Raw genomic sequence first — 25000 nt, forward strand, 5'->3', positions numbered from 1 at the left:
ATATTATGGATTATAAATTATAGGTTATAAATGATAGATTATACATTATAAATTATAGTGTATAGATTATAGACTAAACATTATAAATAAATGATAGATTATAAATTATAGTGTATAGATTATAGACTATACATTATAAATAAATGATACATTATACATTATGGATTATAAATGATAGATTATAAATTATAGATTAGATTTTAGATTATAGATTTTAGATTGTAGGAAGTCCATATGGATGAAGAACCAGGACTATGGGAACGCTGGTCAGCATCAGTTTTGTGTAACATGTAGATAAAACAGCTGGATTTATTCAGTAGGACGAGCGTCCACATACTTTCAGCCTCACAGTGAATCTGAGAACTTCACTGACGTGCAAGTACGTGTGGAGGTTCTCGACCACACTGCTAACTGAACAGTACAGATTAGAAACCCCCCGGTGTGAGTCTGACCACACCCACTCCCCCGAGGTGTTCCTGACCTTCGTCCCGTCCACGCTGATGATGCGGTAGGTGTTGCGTGCGCTGTCGTAGAAGTAGGAGACGGTGACGGCCTGTTTGCTGGCGGGAACCCAGTTCTTCTTGGTGCTGGGGTCGATCTGGAAGACGTGAGCTCGCGTGGTGAAGATCGGCTGCTCCCTGAGAGAGAGAGAGAGAGAGAGAGAGGGAGAGAGAGAGAGAGAGAGAGAGAGAGAGAGAGAGAGAGAGAGAGAGAGAGAGAGAGAGAGAGACGTTACGAACCACTAATATTCACCGAGGATTCTCATCATCACCACGTCATGTTCCATTAAATACAGCAGGAGAGTAAAAACCACGTCTCTGTTCTCCAGGTTCTCTAACGTTCCTACAACCCCATCATCCCTGTCTGAATAAACTACTGCAGGAGGACTGAGGGGAACACTGAGGAAAATACTGAAGGGAACACTGAGGAGAAAGAGTGGGACATAAAGAGAAGAGGAGAGCACTGAGGGGAACACTGAGGTTAGAGTGGAAAACAGGGGAACACTGAGGGAAACACAGAGGAAAAGGGAACACTGAAGGAAACTCCAAGGCGAACACCGAGGGGAACAATGAGAGGAACACAGAGAGGAACACTTTAGGAAATACCTAGGGGAGAGGAGAAAAAGGGAAGGGAAACACTGAAGGGAAACACTGAGCTAAAGACTGAGAGGAATCCTGAGGAGAACACTGAGGGGAGTAGAGGAACACTAAAAGGGAACACTAAGGGAAACACCAATGTTAGAGGGGAACACTGAGGAAAGACTGAGGGAAGAACAGAGGGTAACACTTCAGGGGAAACACTGAGAGGGACCACCGGGGGGAACAATGAGAGGGAGACAGAGGAACACTTTAGGGAAGACCAAGGGGAGAGGAGAGGACTCTGTGAAGGGGAACACTGACGTGAAGACTGAGAGGAACACTGAGGGAGAGAGGAACACTAAGGGGAACTCTGATGAGGAAAGGAAACACTGATGGAACACTGAATGTAACACTGAGGGGAAACTAAGGGGAACATTGAGGTGAAAAGGGAACACTGGAGGGAACTCTAAAGGGAACACTGAGGTGAGAAAGGAACATAGGAAAACACTGAGGGGAACACTAAGGTGAGAGTGGAACACAGAGGGAAACACTTAGGGGATGAGTGGAACACTGATGGGACCACTGATGGGACCACTGATGGGAACACTGATGGGACCACTGATGGGAACACTGATGGGAACACTGATGGGAACACTGATGGGAACACTGATGGGAACACTGATGGGAACACTGATGGGAACACTGAGAGGAACACTGAGAGGAACAGAGGAACACTGAGGGAAACACTGAGGAAAAAAGGGAACACAGAGGGAAACTGAGGGAAACACTGAGGTCTCAAACCACACACTGTACTTATATTATATAACGCTCACGCCCCCTCACCCAGATCCCTAACCAGGTCTCACTGAGGGGAACACTGAGAGAAACACTGAGGGGAAAAGAGAACACTGAAGGGAACACTGAGGGGAACACTAAGGAAAAAAGGGAACACTGAGGGGAACACTGAGGTCTCAAACCACACACTGTACTTATATTATATAACGCTCACGCCCCCTCACCCAGTTCCCTAACCAGGTCTCACTAAGGGGAACACTGAGGGGAACTCTGAGGGGAAAAGAGAACACTGAAGGGAACACTGAGGGGAACACTGAGGAAAAAAGGGAACACTGAGGGGAACACTGAGGTCTCAAACCACACACTGTACTTATATTATATAACGCTCACGCCCCCTCACCCAGTTCCCTAACCAGGTCTCACTGAGGGGAACACTGAGAGAAACACTGAGGGGAAAAGAGAACACTGAAGGGAACACTGAGAGGAACACTGAAGAAAAAAGGGAACACTGAGGGGAACACTGAGGTCTCAAACCACACACTGTACTTCTATTATATAACGCTCACGCCCCCTCACCCAGTTCCCTAACCAGGTCTCACTGAGGGGAACACTGAGGGGAACACTGAGGGGAAAAGAGAACACTGAAGGGAACACTGAAGGGAACACTGAGGGGAACACTGAGGGGAACACTGAGGGGAACACTGAGGAAAAAAGGGAACACTGAGGGGAACACTGAGGTCTCAAACCACACACTGTACTTATATTATATAACGCTCACGCCCCCTCACCCAGTTCCCTAACCAGGTCTCACTGAGGGGAACACTGAGAGAAACACTGAGGGGAAAAGAGAACACTGAGGGGAACACTGAGGTCTCAAACCACACACTGTACTTCTATTATATAACGCTCACGCCCCCTCACCCAGTTCCCTAACCAGGTCTCACTGAGGGGAACACTGAGAGAAACACTGAGGGGAAAAGAGAACACTGAAGGGAACACTGAGGGGAACACTGAGGTCTCAAACCACACACTGTACTTCTATTATATAATGCTCACGCCCCCTCACCCAGTTCCCTAACCAGGTCTCACTGAGGGGAACACTGAGGGGAACACTGAGGAGAAAAGAGAACACTGAAGGGAACACTGAAGGGAACACTGAGGGGAACACTGAGGGGAACACTGAGGAAAAAAGGGAACACTGAGGGGAACACTGAGGTCTCAAACCACACACTGTACTTATATTATATAACGCTCACGCCCCCTCACCCAGTTCCCTAACCAGGTCTCACTGAGGGGAACACAGAGAAACACTGAGGGGAAAAGAGAACACTGAAGGGAACACTGAGGTCTCAAACCACACACTGTACTTCTATTATATAACGCTCACGCCCCCTCACCCAGTTCCCTAACCAGGTCTCACTGAGGGGAACACTGAGGGGAACACTGAGGGGAAAAGAGAACACTGAAGGGAACACTGAGGGGAACACTGAGGAAAAAAGGGAACACTGAGGGGAACACTGAGGTCTCAAACCACACACTGTACTTATATTATATAACGCTCACGGCCCCTCACCCAGTTCCCTAACCAGGTCTCACTGAGGGGAACACTGAGAGAAACACTGAGGGGAAAAGAGAACACTGAGGGGAACACTGAGGTCTCAAACCACACACTGTACTTCTATTATATAACGCTCACGCCCCCTCACCCAGTTCCCTAACCAGGTCTCACTGAGGGGAACACTGAGGGGAACACTGAGGGGAAAAGAGAACACTGAAGGGAACACTGAGGGGAACACTGAGGAAAAAAGGGAACACTGAGGGGAACACTGAGGTCTCAAACCACACACTGTACTTATATTATATAACGCTCACGCCCCCTCACCCAGTTCCCTAACCAGGTCTCACTGAGGGGAACACTGAGAGAAACACTGAGGGGAAAAGAGAACACTGAGGGGAACACTGAGGTCTCAAACCACACACTGTACTTCTATTATATAACGCTCACGCCCCCTCACCCAGTTCCCTAACCAGGTCTCACTGAGGGGAACACTAAGAGAAACACTGAGGGGAAAAGAGAACACTGAAGGGAACACTGAGGGGAACACTGAGGGGAACACTGAGGAAAAAAGGGAACACTGAGGGGAACACTGAGGTCTCAAACCACACACTGTACTTATATTATATAACGCTCACGCCCCCTCACCCAGTTCCCTAACCAGGTCTCACTGAGGGGAACACTGAGAGAAACACTGAGGGGAAAAGAGAACACTGAAGGGAACACTGAGGGGAACACTGAAGAAAAAAGGGAACACTGAGGGGAACACTGAGGTCTCAAACCACACACTGTACTTCTATTATATAACGCTCACGCCCCCTCACCCAGTTCCCTAACCAGGTCTCACTGAGGGGAACACTGAGAGAAACACTGAGGGGAAAAAAGAACACTGAAGGGAACACTGAGGGGAACACTGAGGTCTCAAACCACACACTGTACTTCTATTATATAACGCTCACGCCCCCTCACCCAGTTCCCTAACCAGGTCTCACTGAGGGGAACACTGAGGGGAAAAGAGAACACTGAAGGGAACACTGAAGGGAACACTGAGGGGAACACTGAGGAAAAAAGGGAACACTGAGGGTAACACTGAGGTCTCAAACCACACACTGTACTTATATTATATAACGCTCACGCCCCCTCACCCAGTTCCCTAACCAGGTCTCACTGAGGGGAACACAGAGAAACACTGAGGGGAAAAGAGAACACTGAAGGGAACACTGAGGGGAACACTGAGGTCTCAAACCACACACTGTACTTCTATTATATAACGCTCACGCCCCCTCACCCAGTTCCCTAACCAGGTCTCACTGAGGGGAACACTGAGGGGAACACTGAGGGGAAAAGAGAACACTGAAGGGAACACTGAAGGGAACACTGAGGGGAACACTGAGGAAAAAAGGGAACACTGAGGGGAACACTGAGGTCTCAAACCACACACTGTACTTCTATTATATAACGCTCACGCCCCCTCACCCAGTTCCCTAACCAGGTCTCAACACTGTGACATCACTATTACAAACACCTGAACCCTTTGAGCAGTGCATTATGGGTAATGGGTTAATCCATACTGGTTAGGCTACATAGTTTTCACAGAAACGCGAGAGGTGACGAGTCCTCTTCACCCGGGCAGTGAGCAGGGCGTGGTTCAGATGGACGTGCCATCGGAGGGAGTTCCGTCACCCTGCGCCGCTCGTCTGAACCTCACGGATGGAGTTAAAAAAACAAAAATGCCTCAGATCAAGCCGAAACCACATTTCTGCCATTCTTCTTCTTCTTCTGCTGCTGCTGCTGCTGCTGGAGAATGTGAGGAATGAGGTTCAACTGGTTAGTGGAACACCAGGAGAAGTGATGATGGTCCTCAAAGCACCAAGACGCTTAAAGACCAAACGGTCACCGAAGTGTTCCCTTTACCCTCAGTGTTCCCTTTACCCTCAGTGTTCCCTTTAGCCTTAGTGTTCCTCTTCCCTTCAATGTTCTTGCCCTTCAGTGTTCCCCTCTCCTCTGTATTCCTCTCTTTCCTCAGTGTTTCCCCTAAGTGTTTCCCCAATGTTCCCCCAGTGCCCCCTCAGTGTTCTCTTTTCCACATAAGTGTTCCCCCCAGTGTTCCCTTTTCCCCTCAGTGTTTCCCCCTGTGCCCCCCCCACAGTGTTCCCTTTTCCCCTCAGTGTTCTGAACTCGGCTGGGTGCCCCTAGAGGACAAAATCGTCCACTAGTCTGCTGAGAGGGAAAAGACGGGAATAAAAAGTGGGCGGGGTCTTTGATGCTGTGTAAGGACCCTGGTTAGTACAGAAGTGGAGGAACGTGGAGATCAGCGCGTGACTCTCCGTGTGTGAGACCGACCTCACGCGCCGATCCACCGAAGTACGGGCGAATAAGAAGGGGTCGAGTTAGAGGGCGGGCGTGTCAGGAGAATATACCCTCCTCATACACCATCGGGGGCTCCAGCAGAGGAACAGGAACTGGCTATGACTAAACCGTAAGCATGCGAGTTGACATCAAGCCGGCTCAACTGTGGACAGTGTCGCTCACATCCTGAGTGTGAATACCAGGACTGATCCATCACGCTGAAACAGTGACCCCTCCTGTCTGGTCCTGGTATAGTGTGAAATCCTGTAGGTAGTTTGTAGCCAGTGGTTTCTGTACGTTATTGCGCCCCCTTCCATGTAGTACCCATCACACACACACACACACACACACACACACACACACACACACACACACACACACACACACACACACTCCCGAGTCACTGAGCTAGAGAGACGAGACCAGGCGGAGCCTCCAACTGTTAAGTGGACTTTAAATAGACACACACACACACACACACACTTGTGCAACCCACCACTGACCCCGAGCATCGAATGAGGTTCACAGAGATGCCAACACACACACACACACACACACACTTGATTCACGAGGTCAGGTGGTATGGTGCACAGATATGGAAACACACACACACCCCTCTAAAGTTAATAAGTCAGGCAGTTCGAAGTCAGACCAGTGTGTGTGTGTGTGTGTGTGTGTGTGTGTGTGTGTGTGTGTGTGTGTGTGTGTGTGGTTAATCTATAAGCCTGTCTGGCCGAGGCGGCCTCAGGCCCGACACACTGCAGGGACATCGATCAGATCTCAACACACACACACACAAAAAAAAGATACACACACATACAGACACACACACACAGACACACATACAAAGACACACACACAAACACACATACAAAGACACACACACAAACACAAAGATACAAACATACACAGACACACACACACAGACACACAGATACACACACACAGACACACACATACACAGATACACACACACACAAAAACACACATACACACATACAAAGACACACACACACAAAGATACACACACATACACAGACACACACACACACACACAGATACATACACACAGACACACACATACACAGATACACACACACACAGAAACACACATACACACATACAAAGACACAGACACACACACACAAAGATACACACACATACACAGACACACACAGACACACAGATACACACACAGACACACACATACACAGATACACACACACACACAGAAACACACATACACACATACAAAGACACAAAGACACACACACAAAGATACACACACACACACACACACACACACACACAGATACATACACACAGACACACACATACACAGATACACACACACACAGAAACACACATACACACATACAAAGACACACACACATACAAAGACACACACACACACACAAACACACACACATTCAGGGTAGCACCGTCACCTCACAGTGACAAGGTCCTGGGTTCGATTCCCAGGTGGAGCGGTCTGGGTCCTTTCTGTGTGAAGTTTTGCATGTTCTCCCCGTGTCTGTGTGGGTTTCGTCCAACAGTACAAAGACGTGCAAGTGAGGTGAACTGGAGCTACTAGAAATGACCTTAGGTGTGTGTGTGTGTGTGTGTGTGTGTGTGTGTGTGTAAGTGTGTTTGCCCTGTGCTGGACTGGGACCTATCCGGGCTGCGTCCCACCTTTCGCCCAGTGCATCAGACCCACAGCGACCCTGACCAGGATATAACGGTAATAAAACAGACACTGAATGAATTAGAATTTTTGAATGAAGTGTGTGTGTGTGTGTGTGTGTGTGTGTGTAATAAAAATGTGGACCAATCAAAATCAGATATTGTAACCCAGACACTATAAGCAGTAGGTGCAGTGTTGTTAGGAAGGAAAGAGTAAGTGGATTATCTGGAGGTTTTGTGTTTTGTTCGAGGGTGTTTCGTTGTGGTTGCTGTGCTTTAGGTGTGTGTGTGTGTGTGTGTGTGTGTGTGTGTGTCGGTTTCAGTGCACTGTTGCGTAATTCGAGACTCCCCCAACCGGTCTGTTAGCTCCGACATGTCCGACCAGTTTTATTTACACACACACACACACACACACACACACACACACACACACACACTTTAGTCATCTCTGCTCTGGATGTGACAGCACATGCGTTCCTATAGTCACGAGTTCCAACACAAACCCGACTAGGCGTTTTATTCTTATGATCAGGGCTCTACTAATTCAGGGGTGAGTTTTTCAGACTCAGGTACCAGAGTCGTGTTTTTAGCTGCGTCCACATCCTGGACGTTTTGTGTAACCGATTGCTGGTGTAACCGAGCGTGTTTAGAGTTGCTGTGTTTATAAAGAGAGAAATAAACTGAACACAGATGAACTCTGAGGAGCAGAAAACTTCACTGGCTTGTTCTATTGAGGTGCAGCACAGAGACGATCACGTGTGTAGAGAAACACACTTTTACGTTCATTATGGATCCACAGAGGGACAAAACGCCTCAATACGTAAACACAGGCTCGCTAGAACCGCCTCTATTACATACGCTACGCTAATAATAAATGTTAGATCTCTAAACACACGTTACGTTTTAATCATTACAGTAAATTGTATATTACACGGGAAGCGGCTCATTTTACCGTCCGTGACGTGATTTTCACGGCTGTGAATAAGGGAGGGCTTTAGATGTAGATCGCAGAACCGAAAACACACCCGAAGCTTCACCGTAACAGAAGGACAAGTTAACTGTGATATACACCAATCAGTCATAACATTAAAACCACCTCCTTGTTTCTACACTCACTGTCCATTTTATCAGCTCCACTTACCATATAGAAGCACTTTGTAGTTCTACAATTACTGACTGTAGTCCATCTGTTTCTCTACATGCTTTGTTACCCCCTTTCACCCTGTTCTTCAATGGTCAGGACCACGACAGGACCCCCACAGAGCAGGTATTATTTAGGTGGTGGATGATTCTCAGCACTGCAGTGACACTGACATGGTGCTGGTGTGTTAGTGTGTGTTGTGCTGGTATGAGTGGATCAGACACAGCAGTGCTTCTGGAGTTTTTAAACACCTCACGGTCACTGCTGGACTGAGAATAGTCCACCGACCAAAAACATCCAGCCGACAGCGCCCCGTGGGCAGCGTCCTGTGTCCACTGATGAAGGTCTAGAAGATGAGCGACTCAAACAGCAGCAATAGATGAGCGATCGTCTCTGACTTTACATCTACAAGGTGGACCGACTAGGTAGGAGTGTCTAATAGAGTGGACAGTGAGTGGACACGGTGTTTAAAAACTCCAGCAGCGCTGCTGTGTCTGATCCACTCATACCAGCACAACTCACACTAACACACCACCACCATGTCAGTGTCACTGCAGTGCTGAGAATCATCCACCACCTAAATAATACCTGCTCTGTGGGGGTCCTGTGGGGGTCGTAGAGAAACAGATGCACTACAGTCAGTAATTGTAGAACTACAAAGTGCTTCTATATGGTAAGTGGAGCTGATAACATGGACAGTGAGTGTAGAAACAAGGAGGTGGTTTTAATGTTATGGCTCATTGATGTAAATAGATTTATCGTTTTATCTGACTGAGCCACCACGCTCATACAAAGCTAATACACCAAAAAAATCCACATGTATTAATTTAAAGCTCCTCCTTCCAACCTGAGGACGCTATACGGTACATCCAATCATAACAAAAACAGTGACGGAGATCAATAAAAAAATAAAAAAATAAATAAAGGCGACACAGAATCAACAATCAGAAAACCAGAGTTGCCAACCTAGCCGGGCGCCCACACAAACACAACTGGCCGTACTCGAGGGAGGGAAGATCGGACTGAGTCTGGTCCCACTGATCCTTCAATATCCCAATGGAGGGGGGGTCACACAGAGCTTAGCGTGACTGTGTACCTGATACGGCTCTGTGTGGGAACTCAACACTGGTAGGTGATAAGAAGCGGCTGGAGATCAGACATGTCAGCGTTTTAGTCCTATAGATCATGTCTGAATCTGTCAGACTGGAATTCCGCCACCGCTGTGGCCCAACTGACAAACACGACTGGCTTTGACTGTGTACGAGGGAGGGAAGGTTGAACAGCGTCGGATCCGGGGTCACATGGTGCGAACCCAACACTGGTAGGTGATAAAAAGCGGCGGGAGATCGAACACGTGCCAGAGGGGCGTGTGGTGATCCTGGTCTCCTCGATCGGATCGAGGTTGCGCAAACGGCAGTGGGTTGACAATCGGGAACTGGACATGACCAAGGAAAAAGGAGCCGTTTCCGTGGCTCCTAGTCCAAACGTAAACACCAGCACGTCCATTTACAGAACTTGGTGGACGATTCTATCCTAAACGACTAACAACTGTGAGAATTTAAAGAGTCAAGGGCCTCACTCAAGGGCCCAACACTGGCAACTCGGGCTCAGCACGGACCTCTGTCCTCAGGGATGGGGCTTAAACCAACAACCTGCCGATCACTAGTCCAGTACTTTTATCTCTGAGCCACCACACACTTGCGGTATGAAGGTACAGCAGTTCAGTCTCGCTGGAATGAAGTCAGACAGTAAGATTTCGGACTGTGGTGGTGACACGGCCTCGAACCCGCGGGTTTTAACCTCGACTGGGAAAAACACAGCAGAGCCAAAAGTATTTGGACACCCGAGCATGAGCTTTAAATAGATTAAAATAGAACAGCAGCTCTTTTGAGAAGGACGTCTTTGTGTGGGAATTTGTGTCCCTGGAGTCAAACTACGACAGCGTTTGTGACGGTTGGTGTTCCGGTTCATCCCAGAGCTTTTCTTCACGTCTTTATAGAGAAACAGGAACAGGGACCTTCCCTAAACTGTTTCTGCAAGGTAATATCGTCGATTTATGTCACCTGTTAGCGAATGTTGTGGCTAAAACGTGAATTCTAGAGTTAGAGGGGGCGTCCAGATACTTTCAGATTGTGTAGGTTGATTAGCCCTGAAGGAACGACGTAACGGTTTACTAACCATCACGCTAAGCTCACAGCTACGACATTACCCGCTAGCTACATTAGCACACAGCTCACATGCAGCGTGTCGTCTGATGTACCAGCGTTTAGAGAATCGTTACGTGAAACGTTCCGATAGCTTAAGCGCTACATGTTAGCTTCAGCGCGGTGGGGTAACAGGAGGCTACGCCGAGCCTCGCGGGGGGTCGGAGCATCGGCGCTAAATCTAATAACAGCCTGTTAGCGAGCGCTGAGTGAAATACGAACCGATCAGAGAGCGGGACGGTCCACACCGTGCAGCCAAAAGTATGTGGACAGCACCGCTTACCACCGAGCTAAATGTTATTTTATTTATTTATTTTATTAACCCAGTGATCTCTCTACACAGACACATTTCCCATCATGCTACATTCCCGAGAAGAGGGCGTGTCTAAATTCTCAGCTCCCTTAAAATGCTCCTACTGAGGCAGCTGATCGGGTAGGCAGTGGGGAGCAGGGTGGGTCACTGGGTTTTCGAACAGACCCACGGGGAGAACATGCAAAACTCCACACAGAAAGGACCCAGATCGCTCCACCTGGGAATCGAACCCCGGACCTTTCTGCTGTGCCTATACAGACATGGTTTAAGGATGTAGTGTGGAGGAACTACGTTGCCTCGCACGGATTCCTGACCTCAACCCCACAGAACACCTCTGGGACGAACTGGAACACTGACCGTGACTCCTCATCCTCCCCACCCATCCAAACGGGCACAAAGGCTCATGGTGGGGTGTCCACATACTTTCGACGCTATAGTTTAAACTGTATTAAACCAGCGTGACCCTCTGTGTGATCTGGAACAGCAGCCGCTCTACTGAGAAGCTCCTCACGAGACTCTGGAGTGTGTCTGTGGGAATTTGTGCCCTCACACACCGGATAGAACACGGCATAGAGATCAGCCGGAAAGCCCCGGTGTGTGCGCTCTAAACACGTCCGCCTCTAATCGGCAGGAATTTAATCTCCTGAGCTAACTCGAGACGATAACCTCGAGATAACGGCGCAGCAGCTATACAGGGCCGACACCGGGAGCGGCTCTGTAAAGCTCGCTCGACTGCTGACAGTGTCGCCCATCTGTCTGTCAGCAGCTTCTATTCAGGGTCGACCTGTTTCTGCAGCTCTCGGGTTATATCTGATCATCCAGACACACTCGCCGTCAGGGTCAAGAGGAACTTCTACTGAAATTCTACTGAAGAGGTGAAGAACAGAGAAGCCTGTACGGCTGTGTGCAGTCTGATAACACCAGTATTGATAACAGGAGCCTGTACAGCTGTGTACAGTCTGATTACACCAGTATTAATAACAGAGAAGCCTGTACGGCTGTGTGCAGTCTGATAACACCAGTATTGATAACAGGAGCCTGTACGGCTGTGTACAGTCTGATTACACCAGTATTAATAACAGAGGAGCCTGTACGGCTGTGTACAGTCTGATTACACCAGTATTAATAACAGAGGAGCCTGTACGGCTGTGTGCAGTCTGATTACACCAGTACTAATAACAGGAGCCTGTACGGCTGTGTGCAGTCTGATAACAGCCAGTACTAATACATTCCACAATGAATGTGTATGTGTGTGTGTGTGTGTGTGTGTGTGTGTGTGTATAGGTGTGTATTTTTGGTGTGTGTATAAGTGTATGTATGTATAACTCTGGTGTGTGTGTGTGTGTTTGAAGATGAGTGTGTGTATAACTCTGGTGTGTGTGTGTATGTATATATGAGTGTATGTGTATGGTGTGTGTGTATGAGTGTATGTGTGTGTATATATATATATATATATATATATATATATATGAGTGTATGTGTGTGTATATGAGTGTATGATGTGTGTGTGTATGTATATATGAGTGTGTGTGTATGGTGTGTGTGTGTGTGTGTGTGTGAATGTGTGGTGTGTGTATGTGTATATTAGTTTATGATGTGTGTGTGTATATATATATATATAAGTGTTTGTGTGTATATGAGTGTATGTGTATGGTGTGTGTGTATGAGTGTGTGTGTGTGTGTGTGAATGTGTGGTGTGTGTATGTGTATGAGTGTATGTTGTGTGTGTATATAAGTGTTTGTGTGTATGTGAGTGTATGTTGTGTGTGTGTGTATGTATATTTGAGTGTGTGTGTGTGTGTGTTTGTGGTGCGTTTGTGTGTATAATTATATTTAAATTTTCGGCATTTAGCGGACACTTTTATCCAAAGCAACTTACAGTACAGTTACAGTATACAGTCTCAGCAATTGAGGGTTAAGGGCCTTGCTCAAGGGCCCAACAGCAGCAACCTGGCAGTGGTGGGGCTTGAACCGGTGATCTTCTGATTACTAGTCCAGTACCTTAACCACTAGGCTACGGCTTGCCCTACAAACGTATGAGTGTATGTTGTGTGTGTATGTGTGTATACAACTCTGGTGTGTGTGTGTGTGTGTGCATATATATATATTTATACAGTGGGGGAAATAAGTATTTGATCCCCTGCTGATTTTGTAAGTTTACCCCCTTTACAAAGACTTGAACAGTGTATAATTTTTATGGAAGGTTTATTTTAACAGAGAGAGACAGAATATCAACAAAAAGATATTCATGGGCAAGACCAAAGAGCTATCAAAGGACGTCAGGGACGAGATTGTAGACCTGCACAAGGCTGGAATGGGCTACAAGACCATCAGCAAGAAGCTTGGTGAGAAAGAGACCACTGTTGGTGCGATCATTCGAAAATGGAAGAAATACAAGATCACAGTCAATCGCCCTCGCTCTGGAGCTCCATGCAAGATCTCACCTGGTGGGGTAAGAATGATTCTGAGAAAGGTGAGGTCAGTCCAGAATTACACGGGAGGAGCTTGTCAATGATCTCAAGGGAGCTGGGAGCACAGTCACCAAGAAAACCATTAGTAACACACTTCGCCGTAATGGATCCTGCAGTGCCCGCAAAGTCCCTCTGCTCAAGAAGGCTCATGTACAGGCCCGTCTGAAGTTTACCAATGAACACCTGAATGATTCAGAGAAAGCTTGGGAGAATGTGATATGGTCAGATGAGACCAAAATTGAGCTCTTTGGCATCAACTCCACTCGCCGTGTTTGGAGGCAGAGAAATGCCCGGTGGGGACGGTGTTCTTGGGGTCATATCCAGCATTTCTCTGCTCCCAGCTCCCTTGAGATCATTGACAAGCTCCTCCCGTGTAATTCTGGACTGACCTCACCTTTCTCAGAATCATTCTTACCCCACCAGGTGAGATCTTGCATGGAGCTCCAGAGTGAGGGTGTTTGACTGTGATCTTGTATTTCTTCCATTTTCGAATGATCGCACCAACAGTGGTCTCTTTCTCACCAAGCTTCTTGCTGATGGTCTTGTAGCCCATTCCAGCCTTGTGCAGGTCTACAATCTTGTCCCTGACGTCCTTTGATAGCTCTTTGGTCTTGCCCATGGTGGTCGAGAGATTTGAACAGAAGAAACTGATTCTGTGACAGGTGTCTTTTATACAGGGACAGGACTAATTTGTAGCCTCATGGGCACATAACCGGTCTGTGGGGGTCAGAATTCTTGCTGGTTGGTAGGGGATCAAATACTTATTTCCCTTAATTAAATACAAATTAATTTATAACTTTTATTTAATGTTTTTTATCTGGATTTTTTGTTGATATTCTGTCTCTCTCTGTTCAAATAAACCTTCCATAAAAATTATAGACTGTTCAAGTCTTTGTAAGGGGGTAAACTTACAAAATCAGCAGGGGATCAAATACTTATTTCCCCCCACTGTATGTTGTGTGTGTGTGTGTGTGTGTGTGTGTGTGTGTGTATACTCACCCCATGGTTGCAAAGTTGACTTGAGATCCTCTGAGTTAAAGTGCGCTTTCCTGCGGCAAAGTGTGTGTCGAGTGTGTGCGCGTACAAGTGTGTGTGTGTGTGTGTGTGTGTGTGTGTGTGTGTTTTAACTCCGTCTGGGTTTCATTTCAGTCCCGGACACCGAAATCCGATCAGCACGAGCCCGAGCGCTCCAGATCCCCAGCGCGCGATCCGATCAACTCCAACACACACACATTCTGTCAAACACGCAAACACGCGCGCGCGCGCACTCCCGCACACCGACCCACGCGCACACACACTCTCCGTGACTCCGTGTGAGGAACCTGCCGCGTGTCGGATCCGGTGAGATCTGCGTGATACACCGACTCGGCGCGCGCCGGAGTACAAATGAGCAGCAGCAGCGACACGGAGCGGATCCACCTGCTCCGTACGCACGCGCACAGCCGGTGTGTGCACGCGCCTGTCACAGCCCGCGCACACCCGTCACTACACACTGGCACGCCGTGTGACCACAAGTATGTGAACACCCGACCAGGATCAGGATGGACAATCATTATGAGTTCTTCTGGAAGAGCTTTCACAAGATCCTGAAGTGTGTGTGTGTGGGAATTTGTGCCAGTTGTGAGGACAGGCTGGCATTTAGCGTTCCAATACATCTCAAAGATGTTGAGTGCTGTTGAGGTCAATACTTTTGGCCGAACAGTTTGGAAAAATGTGCACATATTTTGGACATATAACTTATGGTGGTGGGAGCATCACAATATGGAGCTCCAGAGATGTTCACAAGTCACAAAATACGAGTCCGAGTCGAGTCACGAGTCTTTAATCTAGAGTCTGAGTCGAGTCACGAGTCAATATAATCCACACAAAACATATATTATAAATGTAGCATAGAAATAAAGAAATAATCTGTAAGTTCAGATAAAAACAACAACAGATTAGCGAGTGTATTTATCCGTTTTACTTCGTGCCTTTACTTTCCTCCTCATTGTGTAAATGAATGTAATTTCTGTAACAAGAAGGTTCCAGTTAAAAGCTTCAACTGATACGTTTTGTTTTCATTACAGAACAAAAGCGCTCGATAAATCACGGCACAGCGGCCAAAATCCCAAACACAGCAAAAACCATCATAACCGCTGCTTACCTTAGCTTCTGTTCTTCCAGATGCTATTACATTTATAAGCGTGCGTCCCATTAGGAACAGAATCCGTTATTTTGTAAATGTGCTTATAATTAAAAACCTCCAAACTTTTCCCGGTTGTGAAGTAAAACAGGAAGTGGTTAGAAAGCCGATCGAGCGTTTCATTACCGCGTCATCTGTGTGACGCAAACCGAATAAATGCAAATAACAGCATTTCTTACTAACAATTACAATCAGAAGCTCTGATTGGTTCAGAAAGCGATTCTTTCAACCATTAGAGCCGATTCTGTAGGAGCGTTCCATTCACCACAGTTGTTCCTGTGAAGTGCACTACGTAGGGTATTCCACCATTTTAAGTAGGGAGCGACGCTTCATCACTACGACGGAAGCTGCTGGAACATTTACACATTGCATGCGTTGCGGGTTAAAACGGCCGGAGCGTTATTATTATTATTATTATTATTATTATTATTATAAGACAGCAAAAAATTACACGATCAGAATAATGTCGGATCATATATATATATATATATATATATATAATTGTCACATGTAACTAATGTTGCTGACTTTTGTTGTTCACGAGTCATTTTATGTGAGTCATGAGTCGAGTCCGAGTCGTTTGAAACGAGTCCGAGTCGAGTCTGAAGTCGCTGTGTGTGCTCAGGTTCAGTAAGGAGGATCAGGTAAGGTAATTAGATATAAAGACTGAGGTTGGATATAAAGGTCCAGGTTAAGTAATGAGACTCAGACTAGGTAAGAAGACTGATATTAGATATGAAGACTGAAGTTGGGTAAGGCGACCCAGGTTGAGTAGACTCAGGTTCTCTAATGCCTGGTTCACACCACACGATTTTTGCCCAGATTTTTGCTCGCCGCTAGATGTGGCAGCTTGGGAGCAACTTGGCGTTCGCTCGGGGCTCGGTGTGATCTCGGCGACTCAAGAAAAATATCCAGCATGTTAAATATCTGGACCTGTCGTGACTCAATCCTGTACTGTGAAAGGCGGTGCGAGCAGGTTGTGGTTGTTATGACCACAAAATACAGAGGGGAAACCCTGGGGGGTGTAAATGTGTGGAACAGAGGCGTAATATAGATTCTATCAGAATACATCAGCACACACACACAAGCTTTACAGTATTTGAATTTTCTATCCCCCCCCCCCCCCGATTTCCCCCCCTAATCTAGTCGTGTCCAGTTCCCCTGATTGCTCCTCTGTACTGATTCGACCCTTCACCGCTGACTGAGGACGCCTTTCAACTGACGTACGCCCCCTCGGGCATGTACAGTAAGTACAGACTGCATTTTTCACCTGCACAAGTCGAGTACATACACCGACGGGCACCGTGTACGGAGGGCCACACCCCCATCAGCATTATTCCTCAGCCCTGTGCAGGCGCCACCAGTCAGCCAGCAGGGGCCGCCGTTGCACCAGTTATGAGGACCTACGATCCATTCCTCCTGGTGATAGATGATGTAGCGTGTGATTCTCTATCACCGATCAGTCGTGTAGTGTGAAAACCAAGACTTAAAAGACTCCCGATTATAAGAGATCCAGTCGTGTAGTGAGAACTGTACAGAGATCTGACGATTTGAAAGTCGTGTAGTATGAACTTGGCATAAGAAGGCTCAGGTTAGGTAATAAGACTAATGTTGGGTTTGAAGGAGAAGGTTAGGGTGGGTCACACTGAGCCAATTTCCTGACTTGTATCCCATTAAAAATTCTATCAGAAGAAGCCTCGTCAACCTTGGAGAATTGAAAATCATTTATCGGTCAGGTCAGACGCACTTCCTCAGATCTGATATTCTTAAGAGCGCGACAAGAACAAAACCTCAAGTAAAAACACGAACAAAATCTTTACAACACGATTCAATATTTTTCCTTCACACGTCTCTGCTTGTATGGACATTAAGGGCCTTCCTCAAGGGCCCAACAATCAGTGGCTGCATGACAGGGCCAGGATTTAAACCCACAACCTTCTGATTCACAGTCTGAGCTACAACCGGCGTAAATGTAAAAATAAACACAAACAAGGAATCATTCTATAGGTCGTTTATTAACTTCACTACAAACCTGAGAGAAAATATTCTATTAAAATTCATTTCCAAGCTCAAATATGTGCTCAAATACTCAAACCTTAAAACTGACAGTACAAGATTTTATTTTTAATTAACTTTTATTTTATTAAACTAAGAACTAAAACAACCTAAAATATGTTCCTGAAAACACAGAATTCACTCAGAACTATTTAATTTGTTTTCAAATTTCCAAATGAATAATTCATTATCAAAGTCATCTATAAAACAAAAACTGGGTTTATATTTCTAAAAAGAGCTGAAACAAACTTTTACTGAACTTTCAATAATATAAAGACGCACCTTAAATGATCTTTTAATAAATTATAATCTCATAATAACACGTGGTGGATACAGTTACATCTATCTACATGTTTTATCTGCTTTTTTACATTGCAAATCTCCTGTTAGCTTTAAATAAACATTATAACATGAATATATAATTCTAATTTTAATAATTATTATTATTATTATTATTATACTCACATGAATGTGCAGGTCGAGGCAGTGCAGGTAGATTCATTAATATTAATGAGCTCGTTCATGTAACAGGTTTACTCATTTAAGCTTCGTGGTTTCTTTCAGGATCAGCGAATTTAAATAAAGTAACACGTGCAGAAAACAAACAAACAAGCAAACAAACAAAACAAACAAACAAACCCGCCAATTATCTGCTCTTATTGTGAGAACTGAAATGACACAGGAACCTTTTAGCAGTCGAGTGGGGACTACATTAAAGGTTGCGCGCTGGTTTGCGCTGTGTTCTAAATCACGCCACACTCCCTACTCCCTACACCCTATAAAATTAACCCTGCGCTACATTTTCTAAAGAAATAAAAATAAAAAAGACATAAGGTGTCACTGATCTATCGCAGTGCATTGTAAGAATTCAACAATGTGTTAAAAATAGTTTATATATTATTTATTATAATTTTGCTTACATTAAGGTAGTGCACTACACAGCGTATTAGATGCGATTTGAGATACCGCACTTCGTTCCCTGTGAAAGTTTAGTACAGGCGGTATATTTGTGCATTTCTTTGACTAAAAACTGCACCATTACGGTATAATTTATACATTTATAAAGGAAATAACATTTATTACACTGTACTGGTTGTGTAAAGTGAGATTTGGGAGCGCAAGATGTAAGTATTTGGACATTTATATGAGTACATACATTGTGGGTATTGTTATGACTGCGTGATTCGAACCGGAGTTGTTGGGGTTGTTGTGTTTCTGCAGCATGTCTGATGTTGAGAAGTATGAGGAACAGTTCGGACACAGATTCTCACAGCAGGATGAAGAGTTTCAGAAGTATTTACACCGTCCTGCAGACCCACCACCCATAGTGGAAGCCTGGAGGAGCAGAGAGAACCGGTAACACAGCAGCTCGGATGATTTATCGTGTTATAACCATACCGGTTATATACCGATTATAACTCACCACACACACACTGTCCATATAAATAAGGCTAGTTTGAGTGGGCTTAGTGATGCAGGGGAAAGGTCTAGAGGAGCGGGATCTTAGAAAGCAGATTACAGAAGTCAGGACTCACTAGGAACTTAGTCTGTACAACAACCTACATGGAACAGTAGTCTGAGTACCAGGGTTAAAAAAGAGAAAAATTGGTCTCTGCTGATCACATGAACAAGAAAAGAATCTCTGTAGTGATTTTGTGGTTAGATGAAACGGGAAAAGATTCAGAAAGACTATAATGATGTATGCTGTATAGAAACAGTGAGGCATTTAAGCCCAACAACACTGTACCTACTGTAAAGCATGGTGGTGGTAGCATTTCTCTCCAGTGCTGTTTTGCCTCCAGTGCACTCGCTGTACTATAGAAAGAGGACAGAATGAAGAAGAAGTGAGCAAATATAGCCAAAATACACATCAGAGTCGTTTATGCCAGGTCACGGTTAGCAGTGAGAGGGCTTGAACCAACAACCCTCTGATTGTTAGTCCAGTAACTTGACTAGTACCCAAACATTAGTGTTGTAGTTATGTTTTTGACCCACTGACACCCCCAATCTCCCCTAAAATACAGTGATACACTCGTACCAGCGCCCCACACACACACTGTGGTGCTACATGTGTGTATGATTCTCTTTCACCTGATGACCTCTGCTCTGTTTTTAGGTACCAGGACAACAGACACCGTGGAGGTCATGGTGGAGGTCATGGTGGAGGTCATGGTGGAGGTCACGGTGGAGGTCACGGTGGAGGTCGGGGCGGAGGTTGGAATCAACGATCACATGACCGGCGATACGGAGGCCCACCGAACTCGTACAGTCAGAGATCACATTATGATCGCTACTGACGACGGGTCCTGACTCACCGCGGTGTGTGTGTGTGTGTGTGTTTATTACATGATATTTTTCCTTCTGTTTGATTTTGATGATTATTTTTTATTTGAATGAAATGAAGAGATGAATTGTGGGAATAAAATCTGATTTATTAACCATCGTGATTCATGTATGATTAATTATTCATTCATCCTGATCAGGGTGTGATGGGAACCTCCCAAAAACACCCTACAGAGTCCTCGCTACAGGTTCTAATCATTCATAATATAAAGAACACGACATTAATGATAATAATCGTACACAGATGAAATTCTACTGTAGAGGAAATTACAGAATTTATAATACAGTTCATAATAGAATTACAATTAATAATATAAAGGACACGAGATTAATGATAATAAATTCCTCGTGTGTATATCTGGTGAATGAAGCTGATTCTGATATAAATTAAATTCTACTGCAGTAGAAGTAATAGAAATGATAAATAGAAATCATTCATACAATTTATAATGCAAATCATGATGGAATTACAAATAATTAATATAAAGTGCACGTGATTAATGATAATAAACGTCTACTGCAGAGAAAGAAATTAATAGAAATATTGAATAATATTAATGATAAATAATGTGCACAGAAAAATGTACTGCAGATGAAATAATAGAATTTATTTTAAAAAATTTATAATAGAATTACAAATATTTAATATTATAAAAGACGAGATTAATGATAATAAATTCGTTGTGTGTGTGTGAACATACCTGGTAAATGAAGCTGATTCTGATACAGATGAAATTCTACTGCAGAAGAAATAATAGACATAATACATAATAATACTTCATACAATTTCTAATACAATTGAAAGTACAAATAATGAATATTATAAAGTACACATAATAAATTATAACAATAAACGTCTACAGATAAAATTCTACTGCAAAAGAAATAATAGAAATAATAACACAATTCATAGTAAAATTACAATTAATAACATACCTGGTGAATAAAGATAAAATTCTACTGCAGAAAAAATAAAACTAAATAATAAATATAAATACAATTTATAGTGTAAACAATGAATAATATAAAGGACATGTAATCAATGATAAATGTCATCTCGTTCTCCAGAAGAATTCATTAATAGAAATACTAAATAGAATTTAAATTACAAGTACAAATAATTATTAATTAAAAGTTAGAACACGTGATTATTATTAACAATAATATACATAAATGAAATTCTACTTCAAAAGAAATAATATAATTTATAATACAAGTCATAATATAATTAAAATTAATAATATAAAGGACACATGATTAATGATAATAATAAACATGTATTAAATAAATTCCTTGTGTGTGCATACCTGAATAAAGCTGTGATAAAATTTCCTCTACAGAAAGAATAATAGGAATAATAAATAGAAATAATTTATACAAATTATAAAGCAATTCTTGATGGAATTACAAATAAGTAATAAAGAAAGGACACGTGATTAATGATAAACGTCTACAGTTGAAATTCTACTGCAGTAGAAATAATTCATAGGAATATTAAATAGAATTCGAAACACAATTCGTAATGAAAGTAATTAAAAATAATTACTAATATAAAAACAACGTGATTAATAATATTAATGACAATTAACATGCACAAATATAATAATATAATAATAATAATAAAATTACAAATAATTAATAATATAAGGGACACAAGATTAATGATGATACATTTCTTGTGTGTGCAAACATACCTGGTGAATAAAGCTGATTCTGATAGAAATAAAATTCTACTGCAGAGAAAGAAATGAATAGAAATATTGAATAGAATTTAACTGTATTAATGATAAGTAACATGCACAGATAAAATTCTGCTGCCGAGGAAATAAGAGTTAATAAATAGAAATACTTAAATATACAATTTATAATACAGTTGGAAGTACGAATAATATTATCAAGTAAACGTAATAAACGATAATGATAAACGTCTGCAGATAAAATTCTACTGCAGAGAAAATGAAATGAATAGAAATATTGAATAGAATTTACAATACAATTTGTAATAGAATTATAAATAATTGCAAATATAAAGACAGAACACGTGATTAATCATGTTCATGATAATTCATTTGTACAGATAAAATTCTGCTGCAGATGAAATAATAGAATTTATAATAAAATTTATAATTTGAATTACAAAATAATTAATAATATAAATGATTCTAGATTAATGATGATAATTTTTGCAAACATACCTGGTGAATGAAGCTGATTCTGACACGTGATTAATGATAAATGTCTGCAGATAAAATTCCACTGCATAATAGAAATGTTGAATAGAAATTATATTACAATTCATAAATTACAATTCACAAATATTTAATAATGTAAAGATAGTAAATGTGATTAATGATAATAATGATAAATAACAGATGCAATTCTACTGCAGAGGAAATTAAATGAATAGAAATACTGAATAGAATTTATATTACATGTGTAATGGAATTATAAATAATTATTAATATAAAAACAGAACACGTGATTAATGACATTAGAAATAATAAATGTGCACAGATAAAATTCTATGGGAGAAGAAATAGAGAATAGAATGTAAAATACACAATAGAAATACAAATAAAGAGATTCAAACTCATTTATCAGCCACACTGTGTGTGTGATAGGACCGGTCCATTTTTCCATTAAACATTCCTCCCCTGCAGCACAGTGTAACCTACATCCACCCTGTGTGTGTGTGTGTGTGTGTGTGTGTGTGTGTGTGTGTGTGTGACAGACAGCTCAGAGCCTCGGGGTTCGATCCTTTCGTCAGTAGCTCGTTTTCATTTGTTGTAAATAAACATGAACAAACCAAATATTAATACATTCTGAAATCCGTGTAAATGTTTAAATGTTTATATTTTCACTCACATGACTTTAGTTTAGTTAATTTTATGATTTAAATAATTAATAATATTTTATTAATCACAGACTTTTGGCTCCTCTGTTTATACAGACTCACACACACACACACAGATGAGGATGGTTATGTAAGTTCTCTCTAAAACACTGATGCAGATGTTTATGCAGATATTGTGTCATGCTGAAGTGTGTAAACGTGTTTTGGGTCCCTCTGTTTGGTTCCACTTAATAGCTTCTGTGAGGTTATAATCCATCATTGTCGTGAAAATGACAGAAATTATATATACAGCAAATATTAAAGTGTGTGTGTGTGTGTGTGTGTGTGTGTGTGCTGTTATTTCATTAGATTGTGGTTGAATCTATTTTTACTCTCATGCAGTGATTCTGCTGCAGGGATACAACTGCACACACACACACACACACACACACAACATACAGTTCTACACACACACACACAACATACAGTCTTACACACACACACACACACACACAACATACAGTTCTACACACACACACACAACATACAGTTCTACACATACACACACACACACACACACACACAACATACAGTTCTACACATACACACACACAACATACAGTTTTACACACACACACACACACACACACACACCATACAGTTCTACACACACACACACACAACATACAGTTCTACACACACACACAAACACACACCATACAGTTTTACACACACACACAACATACAGTTTTACACACACACACACACACACACACACACACACACCATACAGTTCTACACACACACACACACAACATACAGTTCTACACACACACACAAACACACACCATACAGTTCTACACACACACACACACACACACACACAACATACAGTTCTACACACACACACACACACACACACCATACAGTTCTACACATACACACACACAACATACAGTTTTACACACACACACACACACACACACACACACACCATACAGTTCTACACACACACACACACAACATACAGTTCTACACACACAAACACACACCATACAGTTCTACACACACACACACAACATACAGTTCTACACACACACACACACACACACACACACACACCATACAGTTCTACAAACACACACACAACATACAGTTCTACACACATACACACACAACATACAGTTCTACAAACACACACACACAACATACAGTTCTACACACATACACACACAACATACAGTTCTACAAACACACACACACAACATACAGTTCTACACACATACACACACAACATACAGTTCTCTCTGTACACACACACACACACACACACACACACACACACACAACGCTCAGTGTTACACACACACACCATACAGTTCTGCACACACAAGCAGTTCTAGACACACACTCACACACACACACACACACACAAAGACAAGAACGTGTAACAGAGGTGAATTGGAGATACAAAATAGTTCATGACTGTGTTTGATAGCAGTAACTACTGTCCTGTCATGAATGGAACCAAAGTGTGTAAAACAGGACGTTCAAATACTAATAAACAAACAAACATCCACACACACACACACACACACACACACACACACACACACACACACACACCATACAGGTCTACACACAAACACACAGTTGTACACTCTGTAGAAACAGAAAATGCTGGAACAAATAGGGGAGTGTGAAACATGGAAACTTCATTTTCAAAGTTAAACTTACTTGTAAACTTACCGTTTAGAGCTGATGGAACATTAAAGCTGAAGATGTATAGAGCTGTATAGACATGTATAGAGGTGTATAGAGCTGCATAGACATGTATAGAGGTGTATAGAGCTGTATACAGATGTATAGAGCTGTATAGAGCTGTATAAAGATGTATAGAGCTGTATAGACATGTATAGAGGTGTATAGAGCTGTATAGACATGTATAGAGGTGTATAGAGCTGTATAGACATGTATAGAGCTGTATAGACATGTAT

General features: G+C 43.1%; 1 protein-coding gene across 1 annotated transcript in view; it reads right to left on the reverse strand.

The window, feature by feature from the left end:
* homer2 (homer scaffold protein 2) overlaps window positions 1-14949 on the reverse strand; it is a 30837-nt gene extending 15888 nt beyond the window's left edge. The window contains exons 1-2 of the mRNA XM_063004666.1: window positions 14590-14949; window positions 482-638 (exon numbers count right to left, since the gene is read on the reverse strand). Of these exons, the coding sequence (XP_062860736.1) occupies window positions 482-638; window positions 14590-14594 (162 nt within the window). The 5' untranslated portion in view covers window positions 14595-14949. The remainder of the gene's footprint in view (window positions 1-481; window positions 639-14589) is intronic.
* Window positions 14950-25000: the final 10051 nt, after the last annotated feature.

The sequence above is a fragment of the Trichomycterus rosablanca genome, chromosome 11 (assembly GCF_030014385.1).
Source record: "Trichomycterus rosablanca isolate fTriRos1 chromosome 11, fTriRos1.hap1, whole genome shotgun sequence".
In the NCBI taxonomy this organism is placed as follows: domain Eukaryota; kingdom Metazoa; phylum Chordata; class Actinopteri; order Siluriformes; family Trichomycteridae; genus Trichomycterus; species Trichomycterus rosablanca.